Source organism: Zonotrichia albicollis, chromosome 26 (genome assembly GCF_047830755.1).
Source record: "Zonotrichia albicollis isolate bZonAlb1 chromosome 26, bZonAlb1.hap1, whole genome shotgun sequence".
In the NCBI taxonomy this organism is placed as follows: Eukaryota; Metazoa; Chordata; class Aves; order Passeriformes; family Passerellidae; genus Zonotrichia; species Zonotrichia albicollis.
In genome coordinates, this window is record NC_133844.1 from 7,218,022 (window position 1) to 7,238,400 (window position 20,379).

The 20,379-nt window shown below is 53.4% G+C and overlaps 1 protein-coding gene across 1 annotated transcript; it reads right to left on the reverse strand.

The window, feature by feature from the left end:
* Positions 1-1,475: 1,475 nt before the first annotated feature.
* On the reverse strand, positions 1,476-15,943 carry SFRP1 (secreted frizzled related protein 1). Its single transcript, XM_005495941.4, has 3 exons — positions 15,237-15,943; positions 10,178-10,255; positions 1,476-3,985 (listed from the first exon to the last, which is right to left on the reverse strand). The coding sequence occupies exons 1-3, from the start codon at positions 15,769-15,771 to the stop codon at positions 3,663-3,665; spliced, it is 936 nt and encodes a 311-aa protein (XP_005495998.2). The 5' UTR covers positions 15,772-15,943; the 3' UTR covers positions 1,476-3,662.
* Positions 15,944-20,379: the final 4,436 nt, after the last annotated feature.

Consider the following 20,379-nt stretch of genomic DNA (forward strand, 5'->3'; position numbering starts at 1 on the left):
AAGAGGGGCTGTTTGCTGGCTGCCCCTGGGATGCTGGCAGGCTGAAGAGGAGCCTGCTGTGCTGCAGCGTGCCCGTGCCCTCACACTGGCATGCACACAGATCCATGGCTCTGCTGGGGCAGGAGGGGACACAGCCAGGGCTCCCCTGGTGCTGCAGCCTCTGTGCCAATCAATGCCTGGGCACACAAACCCTGCCCCAGCCGTGCAGAAAGAATAATAGAAAGGATTTCATCAGAATGAGGAAAGGAAAGGGGGAAGGAAAGGAAAAAGGGAAGGGAAGGGAAGGGAAGGGAAGGGAAGGGAAGGGAAGGGAAGGGAAGGGAAGGGAAGGGAAGGGAAGGGAAGGGAAGGGAAGGGAAGGGAAGGGAAGGGAAGGGAAGGGAAGGGAAGGGAAGGGAAGGGAAGGGAAGGGAAGGGAAGGGAAGGGAAGGGAAGGGAAGGGAAGGGAAGGGAAGGGAAGGGAAGGGAAGGGAAGGGAAGGGAAGGGAAGGGAAGGGAAGGGAAGGGAAGGGAAGGTCCTGCTGCCCCACAGGGGATCCCAGCCTCGGATGGGAAGCCCTGGAAACAAAGCCCTCATTTATTCAAGGCTGTGAGGCCACCCTGGCAGGTTGACCCGCACTCCCTCCCTCTCTCAAGGCTCTCCAGGATGGGTTTTGCTTTGGGAATTTGTGCTGCAGAGCTCGACCCTGCACGTGGGTCTGGCTGCACTGAGAAGCTCCCAAAAACAGAGGAGCCCCCAGCTTGCCCCATTCCCCTTGCAAGGAATATATTCAAAATGACTTGGACAACTACAGACTGCCCAAAGAAGCTTTTCCAACAGGCTCAGATGGGATCACTGGGGAAGAAACAGCAATTAAAAAATGTCTGTTCCTTTGGAAAACAGGGATTTTAAAAGCTCTTGCTTGTAGCCATGATATTTTCTGAAAAATCCTTTCCTTAGGATTTTTCCTCCTGAGAAGCTGGGAGGCCTCAGGAACAAAATGTAAACAATGGTTATCTGCTGCTGTGGAATGCAACAGGTGCATCTGTGATTGGCCCATGTGGTTGTTTGTAATTAATGGCCAATCACAGTCAGCTGGCTCAGACAGAGAGTCCGAGCCACAAACCTTTGTTATCATTCCTATTCTATTCTATTCTATTCTATTCTATTCTATTCTATTCTATTCTATTCTATTCTATTCTATTCTATTCTTAGCCAGCCTTCTGATGAAATCCTTTCTTCTATTCTTTTAGTATAGATTTAATATATCATAAAACAATAAATCAAGCCTTCTGGAACATGGAGTCAGATCCTCGTCTCCTCCCTCATCCTCAGACCCCTGTGAACACCCTGAAGATTCTTTTCCTTAGGTCTGGGAGCTCTTTCTCCTTGGTGGTGCCACTGCTTTTCGGGGCACTCAGAACCACACCTTCAGCTCACCATGTCCTGCCTCCATTCCCTCCTCTCCATCATTCCACCTCATCAATCTGTGATGTTAAAGGCCATGGTTTATTTATTTCTTTACTTCACTAATAAAGCACATTATCTACAATGATTAATTTTGCAATAAAGAAACAACACTACTACAAATGGTGGTCTAAGACAACCTAAGGGGACTCTACAAAGTTCACATCCTAAATCCATCTCTCTGTTAGCTGTGAAACATCATTCCTCAGAGTACTTGGCTTGTTAATGGAATTCTTCTACAACCAAGTCCATGGCTCTGTCCCCATGTGGGAAATAAGCACCAATCCCAGGCTAAGGAATAATTAATTTACCAGTTTTGAGGGGGTTTGGTTCAAACCTCAAAAATGAGGATTTGTTATTTCACTTAACTGTGATACAACAGGATTATCTCAGACATCAGATATTCATTCTCCCAGAGTATTGGTGATGGATGAGAATACTAAATGGAAGGAGGAAGGATAATGAATACAGAGTGGTATGGGTCTATGAAAAAGAGAACCAGTCCAATTAACAGAATAATGAATTTCAGCTTGGTCGATAAATGTAATCATTTGGGTAAGATATTCTTTGTCTTTCATAAACTATTTGAAATCATACAAACATGACATTTCAATTAGGGCACAAAAGACATAATGACAGAGAGCCAAGTTGTCACAGATCAAACAGACAAAACCCCAGACTGGGGTCCCACAGCAAAGGGGGGAGATGGGGATGATACATTCCCTGTGGGGCTCCATAGGGAAAAGTCCTTGGCCTTGTGCTCTCTGGTACTTTGCCAGCAGCCTAAAGGAGCTATAAAAACATCACTGGTATAAAGTGAGGAGTGTCACAAGCTGGAGGAGCTGGCCATGAGCTCCCCCCAGCCAAAGCCTCAGGCAGGGCAGAAACTGAACCTTTGCTTGGGCTTGAAATGGAGTGACAGGTCTGGGCAGCAGCAGCTCAGGGGAACTCAGCTGTGCAGGGGAAATGCCACAGCCAGGAGGGGATCCCAGCCCAGGAAGGAGAGCTCAGCCCAGGAGATCTCAGTCCAGGAGGGGAATCTCTCTCAGCCCAGGATGGGGATCTCAGCCCAGCAAGGAGATCTGAGCCCAGGATGGGGATCTCAGCCCAGGTGGGGAATCAGCCCAGGATGGGGATCTCTCTCAGCCAAGGAAGGGGAATCTCAGCCCAAGAAGGGGAGCTCAGTCCATGATGGGGGGATCTCAGCCAAGGCAGGGGATCCCAGCCCAGGAAGGGGATTTCTCTCAGCCCAGCTAGGGGATCTCAGCCCAGGAAGAGATCTCAGCCCAGGAAAGGGATCTCAGCCCACATAGGGGAACTCTCTCAGCCCAGGATGGGGATTTCTCTCAGGCCAGGTGGGGAATCAGCCCAGGAAGGGATCTCAGCCCAGGAAGATCTCTCTCAGCCCAGGAAGGGGGATCTCAGCTGGTCACTGCTGAGATGGGGCCTGCTCAAGGCCAAAGGCACAGGTGGAGGCACAGAGCCCCCTCTGCCCCCTGTTCCCCATGCCAGTGCACCAACACACTGCACAGTGAGGAGGCTCAAAGGCTGCCAGGGGCTCAGCTGGCACAGCAGATGCCAAGGCAGGCACCCAGGGGAACATCACAAGAGATGCTGGTGAGGGAGGGCTCCAGCCCAACAAGGCACCACAAGGAACCAGGGGTAAGGCTTAAACTAAACAGGTTAAGACTATAATGGGGATGTTTTTACAGTGAGGGCAATTAGCTATTAGGAATTCTTATCAGAGGTTGTAATGGGTTCTCCACTACTCATTTATTAACTTTGATCATGAAGATAGGATCTCTGTCTAATCAGCCAGCTCTGGTTCCTACAGGAATTCAGGGCAATCCTGCAGCCATGAAGATGGGAGTGATGTGGTCCATGAGGGTCCTTTCTGCAAGCATGCAAGCTCTTAACATCACCTCCCAGCCCTCTGCTCGCCCTCTTCACCTGACAGCTGCTATTGCAATATCTGTACAATAACAGGTCTTTACCAATGCAGTCAGAAATGGTGTGTGAGCTCAGCCACTGCTTGCAGCACGTGCCCAGGCCATCAGGCCAAGCTTTGGAAGGGCTGAGGGAGCTGTGAGGAGCAGGATGGAGGAGCAGGAGGGCTGGGCTCCAGCATCCCTGCAGCAGAGCAGCGAGATGGAGCCGCTGTGCCCACCTGGGCAGGTCCAGGGAGGGGCTCTCCCTCCCTCCTGCAGCCAGGGCATCACTTGAACACGGACGGGAACGTGGGGCAGTCGGGCGATTTCATCTTCTTCATGAACTTCTTGAACTCTTTGTTCTTCTTGTCCCACTTGTAGATGGCTGTCAGCAGGTACTGGGTCTTCACCTGGCGGCCCATGATGAGGAAGTAGTGGCTGAGGTTGTCCAGCTGGTGGCAGGGACAGTCTGCCCCATTCTTTAGGAACAGCACCAGCTTCTTCAGGTTCTTCTTGCGGATGGGCCCCAGCTTCAGCGCCTTCCTCTTCCGTGGAATGATCATCTTGTCCCCATTCTCCTTCTTCACTTCCTTTATGGTCATCTTCAGAGCTGCAAAACAAGATGGGAGAGGGGAAAACAAAACTCCTAAGCAGCTTTCACTGGCACAAAGCCTCTGCTGTGTGAGGCTGAGGGGGCAGCAGTGACAGCAGCAATGTCCCTGTCCCTCTGCACACACCCAGTGCTCTGCTCCCCTCCTGCATCCCCTCTCCCTGTCCCTCTGCACACACATAGTTCCCTTCTCCCCTCCTGCATCCCCTCTCCCTGTTCCTCTGCACACACACAGTGCCCTGCTCCCCTCCTGCATCCCCTTCTCCCTGTCCCTTCCCTGCTCCCCTCCTGCATCCCCTCTCCCTGTCCCTCTGCACACACACAGTTCCCTTCTCCCCTCCTGCATTCCCCTTCTTCTTGTCCCTCTGCACACACCCTGCTCTCCTCCTGCATCCCCTCTCCCTGTCCCTTCCCTGCTCCCCTCCTGCATCCCCTTCTCCCTGCTCTGCTCCTGAATCCTCCTGCTCCTCCATGGCATCACCCTGGCCATGACTTGGGCATGACACCCATACCCTTGCACCTGATGGGGAAATGTCACAGACATATTTTTATGAAAAATCCTTTCCTTAGATCTTTTCAGCTGAGAAGCTTCAGCTTCTCCATGTTTTGCTGCTTTGGGGTGTGATTTATGTTTACCCAGCATGTGAATTGTTTTTACTTAATGTGCAATGACAGCCACCTGTGTCAAGCTGTGAGCAAACACAAGATTTCATTATCATTCCATTCCTTTCCTAACCTACTGATGAAATCCTTTCTTCTGCTCTTTAGTATAGTTTTAATATATCATTTTCTTTTAATATATATCATAAAATAATAATTCAGCCGTCTGAAACATAGAATCAAGATTCTCATCTCTTCCCATGTCAGGATTGCCTGAAAATTCCACAGAGCAGCTGCCCCATGCCCAGGAGAGCACCCAGGTAAAACACTGAAATCTTTGTTCCCCTTCCTGCACACAGCACCCAGCACTTCCCATTTGAGAGTGGAACTTGTTCAGCTGCCAAGCACAAATGTTAACTGAGTAAATGAGCTGACTTCCCTGCTCTAGAGGCATGGACAGACTCTTGAAAGGATCATTTAAAAGGTCAATTTGGCTTCTCAAGCATTTGTTTGCAGTCACACCGGCCCTCAGGTGCCTGTGAAACAAGTTTGCAAGCACTGGATGTCACAGCATCAGAGCTGTGGAGGTCCCAGCATGTGCCTGGGAAAAGGAAAGTTGGTCTAATTCAACTTCCATGGAAAATATTCTCCCCTCTTTGGGTTCAGCATTTTCCTGAGTTAATCACAACACCCCCCACCCCAAAAAAAGAAAAAAAAAAAGGTTTTTTTGCCATGACCATGAAGAGGAATTTTGCCTACATGGGAAAAAATGACGAAAATGTGTTGTACATTAAAACATCATTTCAGTGCCATTTGGCTCTGCCTCGTTTTTGGGGAAAAGCACATATGGAGCAAAATTGCTAACATATTTTCATCATTTGGGAGTTTACTCCAGAGCTGCAGATAACCAGTGCTCAGAGAGGTGACTGCTTGGCTGCTGTCCCTTCCCATGGGAGTCTCAGGGCAGTTGCAGGCAGTCCCCAAGAACCTCTGGCTCTGGCAGGGAGATGGATCCTCACAGCATCACTCCTTGAAGTCCTGCTCTGCTGGAACACACAGCAGTGAACACGTGCTGCTTCCTGGGCAGGAGCACTGCTCACACTGCTCCAGACACACACGGCAGCAGGACAGCACAGTGACAACCCTGAGCAGGCAGCAGGGACTCAGTGTCACCACCCTGACAACAGCAGCACTGGTGTTTGCCTGCCCCTGTGCCAAAAACATCCCTTAGGTTTGCCAAGATCCTTGTCATGTTCACTGCTATTGTATCAGAAAGTAATCTAGGAATGGAAACATAAGTGAGATTTTCATTCCATCTGTTTTCCAAATTCAGGACCTAAAGAAACTGCTGAATTTAAGGAGCTAAAGATGCTGAACCAGATCAGTTTGCAGCAGATCTGGAAAATGAAGGAAGGAGTTTTCAAGCAGCTCCAAGCTCCATGGCACCAACGGGGCAGCAGCAGCAGCAACCCCTCAATGTCAGCCTCAATTCCTTTATTCATGCTGACTGGAGCCCTTGCAGTAAAAAGAGAGGTGGCCAGGGCAGGAAGGATAAAACAGGGAGGGGTGTAAAACACCACTACAACAGCACAATAAGAGATTTCTGCAAAATGGCTTTTTTGCTCTGCTGAAATCACTGAAAATTTGATCTTTTTTGCTAGAGGAAGAACAGGATCTGCCAGGTAGTGGAGGTGTTGATCTAGTGCAAGCATCACACAGCATGGAAGACAAAGAAGGGCTGGTAATCCTGAGCTGTGGGAGCTCACAGCTGCTCCCTCCCCTGCACACAGCACTTTGTGAGCAGTGCAGGTTCATGGGAGCTGCCCAGGGGAACCATAAATCCAGATGGAAACCAAAACCTCATCCAAAGGCTGCTCGTGCAGAGCAGCACACAGAGCCAAGATGGGGATGAAGGAGGAGGCTGACCAGGGGTGCAAACAGTTTGTGGCAGGCTCTGTTTTTCCAGCAGCAATGTCAGCAGTGTTTACCCGCAGTGCTGCCCAGGTAAGCACAGCTCATGGAGCACCTGCCTTTGGTGCTGCAGGCTGAGGATGATCTCTGCTCAGCCCTCACTCCTCTGGCTCCCCAAATTCCCCTTGTCCACTTAATTGAGCCACATTCCCTAAATTCCAACCCCATTCCAGGTGAGACTCCCAGGTGTGTGAGCTGGGTTCCACAGTGGCAGGACAGACACACAGCTTTGGCCAACACCAGAGAAGGGGTGCCTGAGGGTTTTTAGGAACAACACCAGCTTCTTCAGGGCTTATCCCACTTATTCCAGGGCTCATCCCACTCCAAGAGCTCATCACCAACTTCTAGAAGGAGCAGCCTCCAAGTTCTGGCTTTCCTAGAATATTTGTTGGGGGACCCTGGTGCTGCAGCAGCTCTCCTGGCATCCTCCCAGCCCTTTTTGCCAGGCAGGATGCTTTGAGTCTTGGCTCCAGCACCCAGCAGAGCTGCCAAAGCAAACAGCTTCCTCCTCACTGGGAGCCTTGGCCTTTCCATCCCCCCCATGCCACACCAAATCTGTCTCAGCAGCGAGTGGGAGAAGGGCCAGGATCACTCTGGGATCCCAGGAAAGGCTTGCTCACATAGATTTCACCTTCAGCTGTGGCTGCCAGGCAGGAGCTGACCCCAGGAGAGTTATCCACAGCAGGAACATGTGCCACCTTTCCAGTCCATCACCTGTGGCACTGGTGGCAGCACCAAGAGGGCTGCAGGATCAACATTTCACCCACATTTATTTTCATGGGACAAACAGTTCCAGCACAGCCTTCTCCAAGGACAGCACTGCACCAGGGCAGTCACCAGCTGAGAGCAGAACCCCTGTGCCCTGCTCACAAACCACCACACACCATTCCTGCTCCTCACCCCTCTTTTTCAGCACAGAACTAGGATGCTGTCTCTGCTGGGGCCCCACTCCAGCACCTCATGTGAGAGAAGGGAAAGCTCCACTGTTCCTTCAGCCTCGTTTTTCCTTCCTTTAGAAATCACTGAGAAGGAAGAAACCTGCCAGAAGACACATTAGGGCTGTAACAGGAGAAGGCTGCAGGCAAGGGCCTGTCAGTCACAGAGGAAAAATAAACAGCATGTATTGATTGTTCTGCAGTCCCCAGTGCCACAGAGCCCGTTCAGCAGGATCCCCCCAGACCCCAGAGAAAGGGCAGAAACAATAAATAAAATCACTAAGAGAAACAGAGCGTGGAATGAACTCCTGGAGTAAGAAACAAGCGCTGGCTGCAGCCCAGGGCAGCTGGGGGAGGTGGCTGTGGGGGCTCTGGAGCCCCATCCATGCTTCCTCTTGCTTCCAGTGCTGCCTCACACTGAAATCCACCCTGCAGTCACCCCCATGTACCTGATCAGCCCCCTGTGCTGCTCTGAGCCCTGGCACCCCTCACTGACACCACCCCAAAGCTGCTTTATTCTCAGAGAACAGCCCAGCTGCCTAGAGCAGCATCCCAGAGTCCTCACTCATCCTTGCTCAAAGGTGAACCCCGAGTTCTGCTGCACCACGAGGCTGGGGCAGTCTCCTGGCACCCCTGTGCCCCCAGCATCTTGTCCAAAATCCTCTCCTGCCTTGTCTTTGCAGTTTGGGTTCACTTCCTGCACTGCTGGAAAGAACAGAGCCTAAAACAAACTCTCTGCACCCCTGGTCAGCCTCCTCCTTCATCCCCCTTGGTGTTATCCCGTCTTGGCTCTGCACTCTAAGCTACACAGCCACTTCCAACTGGCACAGCCACACATCTGCAGCAGAACCCAGAGTTCAGCTGCACCACAAGGCTGGCAGTCTCCTGGCACCCCTGTGCCCCCAGCATCTTGTCCAAGATCCTCTCCTGCCTTGTCTTTGCAGTTTGTGTTCACTGCCTGCACTGATGGAAAGAACAGAGCCTGCCACAAACTATTTTCACCCCTGGTCAGCCTCCTCCTTGGTGTTATCCCAGCTTGGCTCTGTACTCTAAGCTACACAGCCACAGCCACACATCTGTGCTGGGCAAAGTGGTCCTCACCTCTTTTCTGTCCCAAGCTGCTGGGATGTAAGAGAAAATCTGCAGGAACAGCAGGAATCAGTGCAAGCCCTACCAACAGCTGCCCCATGCAGCACATGTTAGTTTAAACATTTATTGTACATGTCTGGCTCTGATGAGGATCTGTAACCTGTCAGCTGCCAGTGTTTACCTTGGGGGACGTGCATGAGAAAGCTCAGCCTGAAGGTTTGGGAGTTTAGAACAGTGCCAGATAAACAGCTCTCCTTGAGAAATCACCCCAGGACAGTAACCCCCAAGACTAAACAAAGATCCAAGGGCCATACACTGTGCTTTGGGAAAACTTCCTGAAGCTGATGCTTCCTCCACCAGCCACTCCCTCCTCTGAGACATCCCTCTCACCCCTGCATTGCCTTCCCTTCCCTCACAGGGCACAGGTAGGACCATCCCATCCCTGTTCCTGCTCCCCAGCTGGCGCCACATCTGCCAGGAAATAATCCATCCTTTGGAGGACACTGTCCCCAGTGCCTTTCCCAGTAACACTGTGGGCAAGTCACTGACCCAAGCTCTGCTGAGGCAGGGAATTCCTCTGCTTTGGCCTCTGCTCCCTGCTGGAACTGTCCCAGCGCAGCAGAAACTGATGTCAAGCATAAAGTTAAGTTTGTATTTCCCTTCCCAGCAGGAAGGACACCCCTTTGGCTCACTCCTTGCACACCTCTGCAAGGGGACAGGTACTGCAGTGACCCTCTCTCCTCCTCTGGCACAAAGATTCCCCAGCTCTGGAGTGGGGCAATGCCTCTGTAGCCCTGCAAGGAGGCAGGGAGCTCCTGATCCCAGAGGCTGCTCCTCCCTCCCTGTGTGTGCTCTGAGGCAGGGGCAGCTCTGCTCCAGCTCCCATGGCCTGCCCAGAGCAGAGCTCAGAGCACTCAGCACCTCCCACTCCCCAGGCAGGCCAAGCACTGAGCGTCTGCCTCCATTCCCCAGCCAAGCCAGAAGTATGCACATTCCTGGGAAACCATTACATGGGTGTTCCTGTTGGTGCTTTTCCCTGCTGGACTTAAGACTTCTGGCATAGCAAATCTGCAGGACAGTTGAGAATTCATTTCCAGCAGAAAGGGGAGCACACCAGCATGCAGAGCAGGTTTGGGTTTGCATAAGCACGCTCTGGTACAGGGCACATTCAAGTGCTAATCCCCCAGGAATGCACACCTTGTTCAATATGCCTTTAATAATCTTCCTGGAAGGTTACATACACCAGCAAGGATGTCAAAAGCAGTTAATTCTGGGTTTGATCTGAGAAAGCCAATATATTTCCTCGTGATAATCTTTTTTTCTAAATGAAGTTCAGTTTACCACTGATTGTCTCACTCACTCATTTAGGACAAAGCCTTCGAGCAGCTTTGTGTTTTCTAACAACGTCCACCTCTGCATGCCCACAGTGACATCTAGAGGCACACGTGGCTGGCTTTGGGACAGACTGCAGGACACACAGCACCGCGGTGGGCAGGGCAAGGCAGGGCAAGGTGGCAGCTCCAGTGCAGCCACACAGGAGTCATGGTGTCCATGACCAGCTGGGAACTCTCCCCGTGCCTGGAGTGCTCCTCCTTACCAAACTCGCTGGCACACAGGTGCTCCACGATGGCCTCTGACTTCATCTCATTGTCACAAGGGGGACACACGGTGGTTCCTGGCAAGAGAAAAAGAAATGAAGACAATTGAGAGGTGGCAGGCAGCCAGAGGAAGCAGCACCACAGAGCCAGGCTGGCCACGCTGTCAGACTCACCCCTGAAGGGGATCCATGACCATGGATCCTGCCATGGGCTCCCAGCTCCCACAAGTGTGGGAAAACACCCAGAGCCACCCACTGGCTCCCAGGGCAGCCCTGGGCACAGGCAGCCTGCTGCCAGCCCCACACAGTGCTGCCAGTGGCCCCAAGGGCAGGCACAGGCAGCTGCTAAAAGGACAGCACTGGCACAGAAAGGAGCTCTCAGCTGAGGGAAGAGCTTGCCAAGGGGCACAGCCCATGGCCTGCTGACATTCCCTGCCCACTGCATGCCAAGGCAGGCACACGATGCCCCAGCCCCAGCACAGCAGGAGGATGCTGCCCAGAGATGGCTCAAGTGTGCCAAGGTGGTGCCAGGCAAGAGGGTCAGGACTGGCACAGCCCAGTTCAGTGCTCCCCTCGCTACTGGGGACCACAGACTGCCCAGGAAAACCCCACTACCCTCCCTCCTGCCCTGTGCCAGAGCAGCACTGGCTGGGGATGGACCAGCACAGCTCTTGTGGATGCTGCCACACCAAGAGTGGCCACCTACTGCCAGGAGTGGCCAGCCACCACCAGGAGTGGCCAGCCACCGCCAGGAGTGGCCATTCACCGCCAGGAGTGGCCATTCACCGCCAGGAGTGGCCACGCACCGCCAGGAGTGGCCACGCACCGCCAGGAGTGGCCACGCACCGCCAAGAGTGGCCACGCACCGCCAGGAGTGGCCACGCACCGCCAGGAGTGGCCACGCACCGCCAGGAGTGGCCGGCCACCGCCAGGAGTGGCCGGCCACCGCCAGGAGTGGCCGGCCACCGCCAGGAGTGGCCATTCACCGCCAGGAGTGGCCACTCACCGCCAGGAGTGGCCATTCACCGCCAGGAGTGGCCACGCACCGCCAGGAGCGGCCGGCCACCGCCAGGAGCGGCCAGCCACCGCCAGGAGTGGCCAGCCACCACCAAGAGCAGTCACCCTCTCTTTTGTTCCACCCTCATGGCTCCAGCAGAGCAGAGCCACCTCTGCTTGGCAGCTGCTGGCAGAGGTCAACATCTCCCTCTTGGGAGATGCCAGCCCAGGGGATTTCACTGGGATCTGTCCTGGGAGGAAATCTCACTTCACCCAGAGAATAAGAATCTGTTTCCAAGTCCCCATCTGCACTTGGGGCAGACCACCCAGCAGCACAGACATAGATTTGAGCTACTGGCAGATTAATTTATTGAGCTGGGAGATGCTGCTTGTTCCTGGTCCAGCAAGACTGAGGGCTCTTCCCACACAAGGGAGTTATTCTCAGGGACAACACTGCAGCAAAACATCTGCCAGTAAACACAGCACTCATGGCCTTCCAGCCCTCAGCCAGGCCAGCAAAGCCACAGCATTGCTGGAGTGAAAAAGCAGAGAGGTGTCTCAAAGAGGGGTGCAGAGCCAGGGAGGCACAGCCATGACCATGCTGTGGTGTCTCCTCAGCCTCAGATGCCCCACAGGGATTCAGGCCAGACTTTTGTTTTCTGTGGCTTGTTCCTCCCCTGTCACCACCCCCAAATCTCTTCTGTGCCAAATGCTGATTCCTGGGGATGTGCACCATGATTTTATTAATCACACATGCACAGCAACTGGCCTTGTGCAAGCCACGAGCCAGCCTTCCCAGCACCAACATCCACACCCTCTGTACCTCCGAGAGCTGCCCATCCCTGGGTAACCTCTCCTTCCAGAACCCAGCACGCAATTTCCACTGTCACCATCTCAGAGTGACACAGGCAGGAGCCAGCCTTTGCAGATAGGATGATATCCGCAGTCAGAATATTTCTTTCCAGCTGTGAAAAGAAATATTTACTGTGCTTATGACAAGGGAGAGAGGGTGCTCACAGGAAGGTGACACATCATTCTGCTGGGGAACAAAGCTGGGGTTCCTGCCATGCCAAGCACTTCAGTGTCTCAGCAGCCCAAGTGCACATGAGGCTGGCAAAGCCCACACCAGCCAGACAAACATGAAAGCCACCACTTGATGAGCTTTCCAGGCAACCTATTAAAATAGGGGAAAAAAAAAAGCAAACAAAAATGGAAAATAAGAGTCATTGTTCCATGGTGCAAATACAGGCTTTGTTCTAGCTGTGCTCCAGCAGCCCCTGAACAGGCTGTGACACAGCCAAGGTGGCAGAGACCCCAGCCTTGCTGCACCAGGAGCCAGCAGGCTGGAGCTGGGAGTCCCTGCACAGCCCCTTCCACAGGCAGCAGCTTCACTTATGCACAATCCCCCTGCCCTAATCAACAACCTTGATCAGGCTGCTCAGAGTCCTTGACCAGGAATATTTACAAGCATGGGGCATCCACCTTGTTCCTACATAATCTGTGCCAGCATTTTACAACCCTCATTGCAAAACACTTCCTCCTTATATCCAATTTGTATCAACCCATCCTCCAGTCCTGCCTAGCACAACAGCATTACTGGCAAAGGGAAGAAAAACTGTCCTGTGCTCTGGATCACCACATCCCACTACATCAGGAACATTAATGTTGGGGGCCCAGCCAGCTCCTGCCCAGCTCTGTGCCCCAGGAAAGCTGTTCTTTGGAGCTGCCCCAAACCTGCAAGCCCTCCCATCCCTCCTGAGGCCCTGGAGCAGCCATCCCCAGCCCACCCTCGGGCCCCACTGCAGCTTGGCTGGGGCCCATCTGCAAACTCCCAGCACAATCTCAGCTGCCTGCAGCTCACTGCTGACCATTTTTGCAAAGCCTGGCTGTAGAGCCAGCTTACTCCAGGGGCAAGAGAAGGAATGTGTAATGCTGTATTAATCTGCAACTCCCCTGATGCATCCTGTGGGCCTGCAGGCTTTACTGCCTGTGCTTAAGGAGAAAGGAATTCAGCAGGTCAGCTCTTTGAGAGGCAGAAACAAATTCCAATTTCAAGGTGTTAACGGGGGAAAATACTGAAAGGGTTTGTTCTTATTAGTACCAAGAGAAAAAGGGGGGACACTGCTTGGTTCTGACCCTCTTTGGATCAACAGGAAACACTCCTGTGCCCAAGAGCAAAGGAGTTGGTGCTGACAGAAAACACAGACAGGGTGCACACAGAACACAGGCAGACAAGTAACCAGCAGCACAGGGACAAGGACTGAGCTGCAGGTCACCCAGGATGTCACTTGGCATCTGCAGGAGGTGGCAGTACCAGAGCTGAAGCAGTGGGTGCCTTATAAGAGAGCTTCTGTGGCATTCAGGACATCCAGCAGTGCTGCTTCACATCACACCAGTGGCTGCAATTCACTTGGAGTTTGATTTTTTCCACTCCAAACTGTTTGAGGCACCACAAGAAAGCAGCAGCGTCCCACCCCAGGTCCAAAAGGTGAAGAGAAATCATTAAACTACTCAGTGGAAAGGAAAACCTGGCAGATGCTGCTCCTTTAGGAGGCTGTTCCCAGGTCCTGGCTCGTTAATGTCTGTAAAATGAATGACCTGTACACAGCTCAGACTGTTTCAGACCTAGGAAGGGGCAGCTCACACCCAGCTGTCCCAGGAGCATGCTTGGCTGCAAGTCCCTGGGGAAATAAAAGCAACCTTTGTACCTGCAACACGGAACACGGCTGTGGTCTTGACCAAGGGTCCAGGTTCACATGAGACAGATTTAATTTAGAGCATTCCTGGAAAACAAGGAGGTTTCTCCAGCAGGAAGGGCAAGCCATGACAAGGAAGCCAGTATGGCTGTGGGGAGAGGCTGGTCCCTGGCAAGGAGATCAGGCCCCCATTTTCCCCCTGGCACTGGCACAAACTTCACATTCCACCTGCCTCTGGATGTCACTGAGATGTGACACAGCTCCTCTGGGTGTCCCCTGTGCCTGCCATGCCACAGTCACTGCTCTGCACTGCCCTCCACAGCTCCTGGAGACCCCTCTGCTGCAAGATGCACTCCTATCCTCTCCTCTGAAGTACTTTCAAGATGGGCAGGATGACACTGCACAGTTCCCTTTAGCTGGGTTACCTCTCCCAGTCGAGCAGCACACACAGCTTTTGTCTGTACAGGTAACTGCAAAGGCAGATGAGTCTGACACAGCACAGAAGGCACGGAAAGCACTCAGCCCCCTCCCTGCCTGTGCTGAGCTCCTCCCGAATGCCTGGGGAATCAGGAGTGACAATTCCCTTCAATTCCCTTAAGCACTGCACTCTCTCAGAGCCCTCTGCCATCTCCCTCGACAAACATTCCTCCTGCCTGCCTTTCACAGCGCTCCAACAGCAAACCCCCAAGTGACACCAGGATATTTATTTCTTTTCAACTTTCCAGCAACAAATCAGGCTCACTGAAACTTGAACAAGCCAGTCCGGCACCACAGAAACGTGCTGCACGCAATGGAAACAAACACGAACCACGTTCACTTTCCCCAGTTGTTTTTGGGCAGGTTCTTTTCTCCTTCTCCAGCTCACAGCCCACCCAAGGGCAGGGCTGGATCTCCAGTGCATGCCCTAGGACTGCACTGGATGTGGGGACAGCCAGGACTGGTGTCACTGTTGGCTCCAGTCAGCCAACACTTTGTGCTGTGGACACCACACATCCTCCTGCTGCCCAGAGCAGCCTGGCTCGGGAGCAGAGCCAGGACAGTGCAGGATCTGAGGATGGAGGGTCACACCTTGGTCCATCAGGGCTGGTGCCCAGCCCCAGTGACCATGCAGGGATCAGAACAGGCACAACCCCACCATGTTCCAAAGAGCCAAGGCTCTGCGATAGGGATGAGGAGCTGGCAGGGCATCCCACCTCCTTTGGGACAGGAGAGTGCCCAGAGGCTAGAGGAGGGCTGCTGCCAAGAAGAAGAGCTCAGGTGAGCCTCCTCCTGCCACAAGAACCCCTTCAGTCCCGCGTGGTCCCCTCCTGCCCTGCCAGCTCAGAGAGGAGCACCAGGAGCAAGGCTGCAGCACGGCCATGCCTTACCTTTGGGCCTGGAGACCTCGGTGGCATTGGGAGCTGTCATAGCAATGCAGACGTCATCCTGGGGAAACTGGTCACACTTGAGCATCTCTGGCCAGAAGAAGCCAAAGAACTGCATGACAGGCTCGCAGGAGTCACGCACGGCCTCGCAGAGCCAGCGGCACGGGTAGACCGGCCGGTCCAGGCAGACAGGGGCAAACAGGGAGCAGAGGAAGACCTGGGTGCCCATATGGCAATTCTTGTTGAGCAGTGGCACCCAGCTGCTCGCCTGGTGCTTCACCTCGGCCATGGTCTCGTGGTCCAGCAGGTTGGGCAGCACCATCTTGTCGTAGCCCACGCTGTGGCACAGCCGCAGGTCGGGGGGGATGGCCACGCACTGGTGGGGTTTGGCGTAGAAGCGCCCGCCAGGGTAAGGGCCCAGGTCTGACTGGTAGCTGACATAGTCGTACTCGCTGGCCACGCCGCACGCCAGCAGCCCGGCGGCCACCGACAGCACCGCACGCACGGCGGCCCCACCGGGCCCCCTCAAGCTGCCCATCGCCGCCACCCGCCGACGGTGGCCCCGACAGCACCGGGGACTCCCCGCTGCCGGCGGCGGCCCTCGGGGACTCTCCTCGCGGCCCCTCCGCTGCCCCGAGCTCGCTGCTCGCCGAGCCACGCCGAGCCCCTCACAGCCCCCGCCGCCCTCCCGCCGCCCCGGCCCCGCTCTGGCCGCGCTCCGGCCGCGCCGCGGGTTTGTGAGCCCGCGGCAGCCAATCAGCGCCGCGCCGCCCGCCGCGCGCCGGCCTGCCGCTGTCAATCAGCGACCGCAGCAGCCAATCCCGCCCCGCCCCGCCCAGCGCGGCCCCGACGGCCCCATAGCCCGGTTCGGCTCGGCCCGGCCCGGCTCGGCTCGGCCCGGCTCGGCTCGGCTCGGCTCGGCTCGGCCCGGCTCGGCTCGGCCCGGCCCGACGGAGTGCAGCCGGGGCTCGGCTGCAGCCCCGGTGCCTGGCCCGAACCCCCCGGAGCCGTTCCCGGTCTCTCTGGGAGCTCCCGGCGCTCCTGAGCGGCTGTTCCGAGTCGCAGGTATTTCTATGAACCTGTACTGGACCGTGCAGAACAAATCCCAACACAAACTATGACATTCAAAGAAAAAAAAAAAAACCAAAACAACCCAACAAAACAAAAATCAGGAGAGAGCAAGAGGCCCTGTTCCGTAAAGGGTGCCCTGTTCCAGATGTGCTGGAGGAGCAGGAGCTGCATTCCCATTCCTCCGCCCTTACCTTGCTGTGCTCCTCAGCTTGCAAGGACTCGCTGCCCTCCAAGGCCGGGAGGAGGAGGAGGATGGAGCCCGTGGGGCTGCCCAGGTGCCAGGAGGGTGTCCCTGGGTGCAGGAGAAACTGTCTCATCATTGTGCACATCTGGCCACTGAGCAGCTCTGCCCCTGCGTGCCTACAGGGCACTGAGCTCGCTCTCTCCTCTGGGATCCTCCAAAGTTCCCCTTCCTGCTGCTCCCTTCGGCTGGAACAACTTGTACCACTTAAAACAGGAACTACACCTCATTGAGAGGTAAATGGAAGAGGCTCTGCAGCCTGGAGGGCTGAAAGAGCCACTTTCACCTGAGGGCCAGCAGAACAGAGCGGCCAGTTAGCAGCACTAATGAAGTGAAGAATTTAGCGGTAAACGAGGGACCCCGAGCAAAAAAGGCATTTTTGGATGGAGCAGGCTCTCTCCTGCTACTTGGGCTCAGGAAATGATGGCAAAGCTCTGATCATTGCTTGTACCAAGAAACAGCTGCAAAAAATGGACTTCTCATTCCTTGAGAAATTCTGACAGAATCTGCTTTTACCAAAAGTAGTTTAGGAACACTGAAACATCTCATTTTGAGAATTTAGGAAATAGTGCTGTGTTCCAGGAAACAAGTGTAATTCAGGCATCCTGATTTGCACCCAGGTGTTACATCCACGGGCACAAGTCTCTGGTTGGAAACCAAACTGTGCCAGTGCCACTTCATTTTCCATGGCAAGATCATAGGAAAGTCTCAGAGCCTCTCTGTTTGCAGAGCAGCAAAGGGTGTGTTTGACTTTGGCAGTGCTGTGATCCTTCTGTTCCAGGATGGATGGAATTGGAATATCACAGGCAGGCAAGGTGAGGTCTTGGGAAACTCTTGCTCAAAAGTTGGAGAGCTCTCCAAAGGCACGAGCAGTAACACTGCAACAAAACTACAGTCAGGATTCCAGTTATCTGCAGTTATCTCTAGTTATCTGCAGGTCAGCAATTGCCACATGGCAGCAGGTATGTGCTGTGATGGTCACCCCAGGGATGGGTGTCCTGGAGAATCCCACACTGATCAGTGGGTTTCACTCAACAGTAGCTGCTGAGCCTGCCACAGTTCCCAGCTCTTGATCCAAGCAGGAAAGCTCACTGTTCAGCACGCCTTGGCTGCTAAATCTGACCACATGCATGGCCTGGACAGTTCCTGAACTTGGCTCAGGGAAGGTCTTTGCTGGCTGCCTTCTCTCTTCTGTGGCTGACGTCCACACTGATGACAACAGCGCCTGAATGGGAAACCAAGAGTGAATTTTAAATTGAAATACAATTGAGCAGCAAATACAATTGCTGGCAAACCATTTTTTATTTTAAAAATGTAAGAAATCAGGGAGAAGGAGGAAAAAAACTAAACCAAATGAAAATGCCAACTCTAGTCTAGGCCACTAAATTGCTTAATCCATGATATAAGACCTCTTAGAAAGCAGCTGCTCAAGAAGTGCTGCTCTTCCAACAGACCTCTTCCAGACTGCACATGGATTTTTCTGAGTGAAGCCTGTGCAGCCATTTCCCTCCATAATTATGTAGCCCACTGCTTCTTAAATCTCTGCCTTGTCTCTAATGTCATAGCCATTTATTGCTGCCTTTCCCACAGGGAGCTAACATTTTCTTGTTGAATAACGAGCCCCTTTGCACCACACACCATTCTGGCTGTCCCAAGACCTCTCGTGCCCTGTGAAAAGCCCAGCCCAATTAACCGTGCCTATTTCTGGCTCCATTGTTCATCCCAGCAGCCTGTGCAGGACCAGGCACTCTGCCCTCATGTGCAGCTCACATCCCACTCTGCTCCATGTCCTGTGCTCAGGGGTGACAGGGCAGGTGGCAGGGGACATGTGGGACATGTCCCAGTGCTGCCGGCAGTGGTGTTGTCCCACCTGTCCCATCCTCCCTGCCCACCCTGGGCACACTCTGGTGCTGGAATTTGCCTTTCCCTGCATGCTGCCCTGGGGAAACAGGCAGGCACGGATGGGATAATAGAATATATTAGCCCTGAGTCCATTCAGGCCCTGGCTCTTTATGAACAAAGCCTGCTAACTGAGCTGATTTTTGCCAAATGACTGGCTTTCGTGCATGAGCAGCAAAGTGGAGCCCCCAAAGACTCCCATGCAACGAGCGCTGTTGCCCAGGGCTCTTTGTTTTGCTGCTGCACTTGAGGGCATGGAGGAGTCACGGCCTTGCCTGCCCTGGCATTTCTTCTCCAGTTTCCCACCACTGCCTTAGCCCCATCTCAGCCCCAGCAGAGGCAGCAGGGATGGGGGAGATAAGACAAACTCAGGGACAGGGACAGGGATGCCCGCATTGTCAGATGGGATGCACCAGCAGAGGCAGCCCAGCTACCATGTCCCTGCATGGAGAGCCCACCATGCCAGCCCTGCAGCAGGACAGCTCCTGGACACCCCCAGGGAATATTTCCTTTAGGTTAGACCCCCCTCAGCCCAGCAAGACCTGCCAGGGTCAGTCCCTGAGGAGATATTGGTTTTGCCATTTTGTTTTCTGGCTTTCTCAGCAGATTGCTCCAAGACTCCAATAACACTGATGCAGCCAGGAGCATTCCCTCACCCCATGATAAGGACAACCCTCATGATAACCTCCTGCACAGGGAGGTTTTGCAGCTGTGGGGACCCACTCTGATGCCTCAGCCAGGTGCCCAGTGCCCCTGGGGCTGCAGAGACACCTTCACCAAAAGCTGGCCAGGATCAAGGCACGCAACAATTCCAGCTGATGCCTCCTGTTTGTGTGAAATTAGCACCAATAAATGCTATAACTACACATGACCAACAACAGATTTACTAGCTAACATATAAAGGACTGCAAGAGCAAATGCCTTCAGCACTGGTGAAACTCTTGACCGTCTGCCCCGAGTCCCAGGAGGGAACCGATGGCAAATGTTTACAGGGGCTTATAAATATTTATCCTGTAATAACTTGCTGCATTACAGCACATTCTTCTCCACAAGGCTCAGCTTTGCCCTGGACCAGGTGCAGGCTGCTGAGAGGGTCTGTGGCACATATAAAGTTTGCCTGAATAACATACAGCAAGTGCTGGTGTTCAATAAAACAGCAGCAGCCGAGCTGCATGCGTGAAAGGCACTGCAAGCCATTCCTTACCCAACAAAAGAAAAATGTGGCTGGGGAGCACAGGTGTGCAGGCACCTTGGTGTGGGTGCAAACCCCTTCTGGCTTGCCAGAGTAACCTGGGGAAGTGCTGCAAGTCACTGGGGAGGTGTAAATCACACTGCTAGGCTGGCCTGATGGGGGTTTTGGCCCAAGAGTGGCTCCGTGCTGCCTGACAATGTGGGGAGCCCAAAGGAAGGGAACAGGAGCCCACCACGAGGAAACATTTCCTCATGCTTCTTGCTCTTCAGCAATCCTATCTGCTCGCTTCCCTCTATAATTTTTGACCCATTTATTTATTTATCCTTCTGTCCACTTAGTTATTTATCCTTCTGTCCACTTATTTATTTATCCTTCTGTCCACTTATTTATTTATCCTTCTCGTGCTAAATGATTTTCAAGAGCATAAGATACCAGTGGTTTGGAAACCATGTGATAGTCTCCAGTCTGGAGCAGAGATGGAGTTCAGAGCTACTTTCTAACAGGAGTAAATAAGCAGATTGGAAAGGCTCCATTGTGTATATTCTAGGTTGCTATTTTCTTAACCCTGTCTCATTAAGATGGATGGAGTTTCTGCTTATTAGTAATTTGGCAAGTTCCTCTTTGTGTACACTCTGCACTTCTCACTAATGACGCTGTGCTTCAGTGATTAACAAAAGAGACTTCCAGCACAGTCAGTGAAAACACAGCCACGCACTTGGGGCACTGGGACAGAAATCCAACAT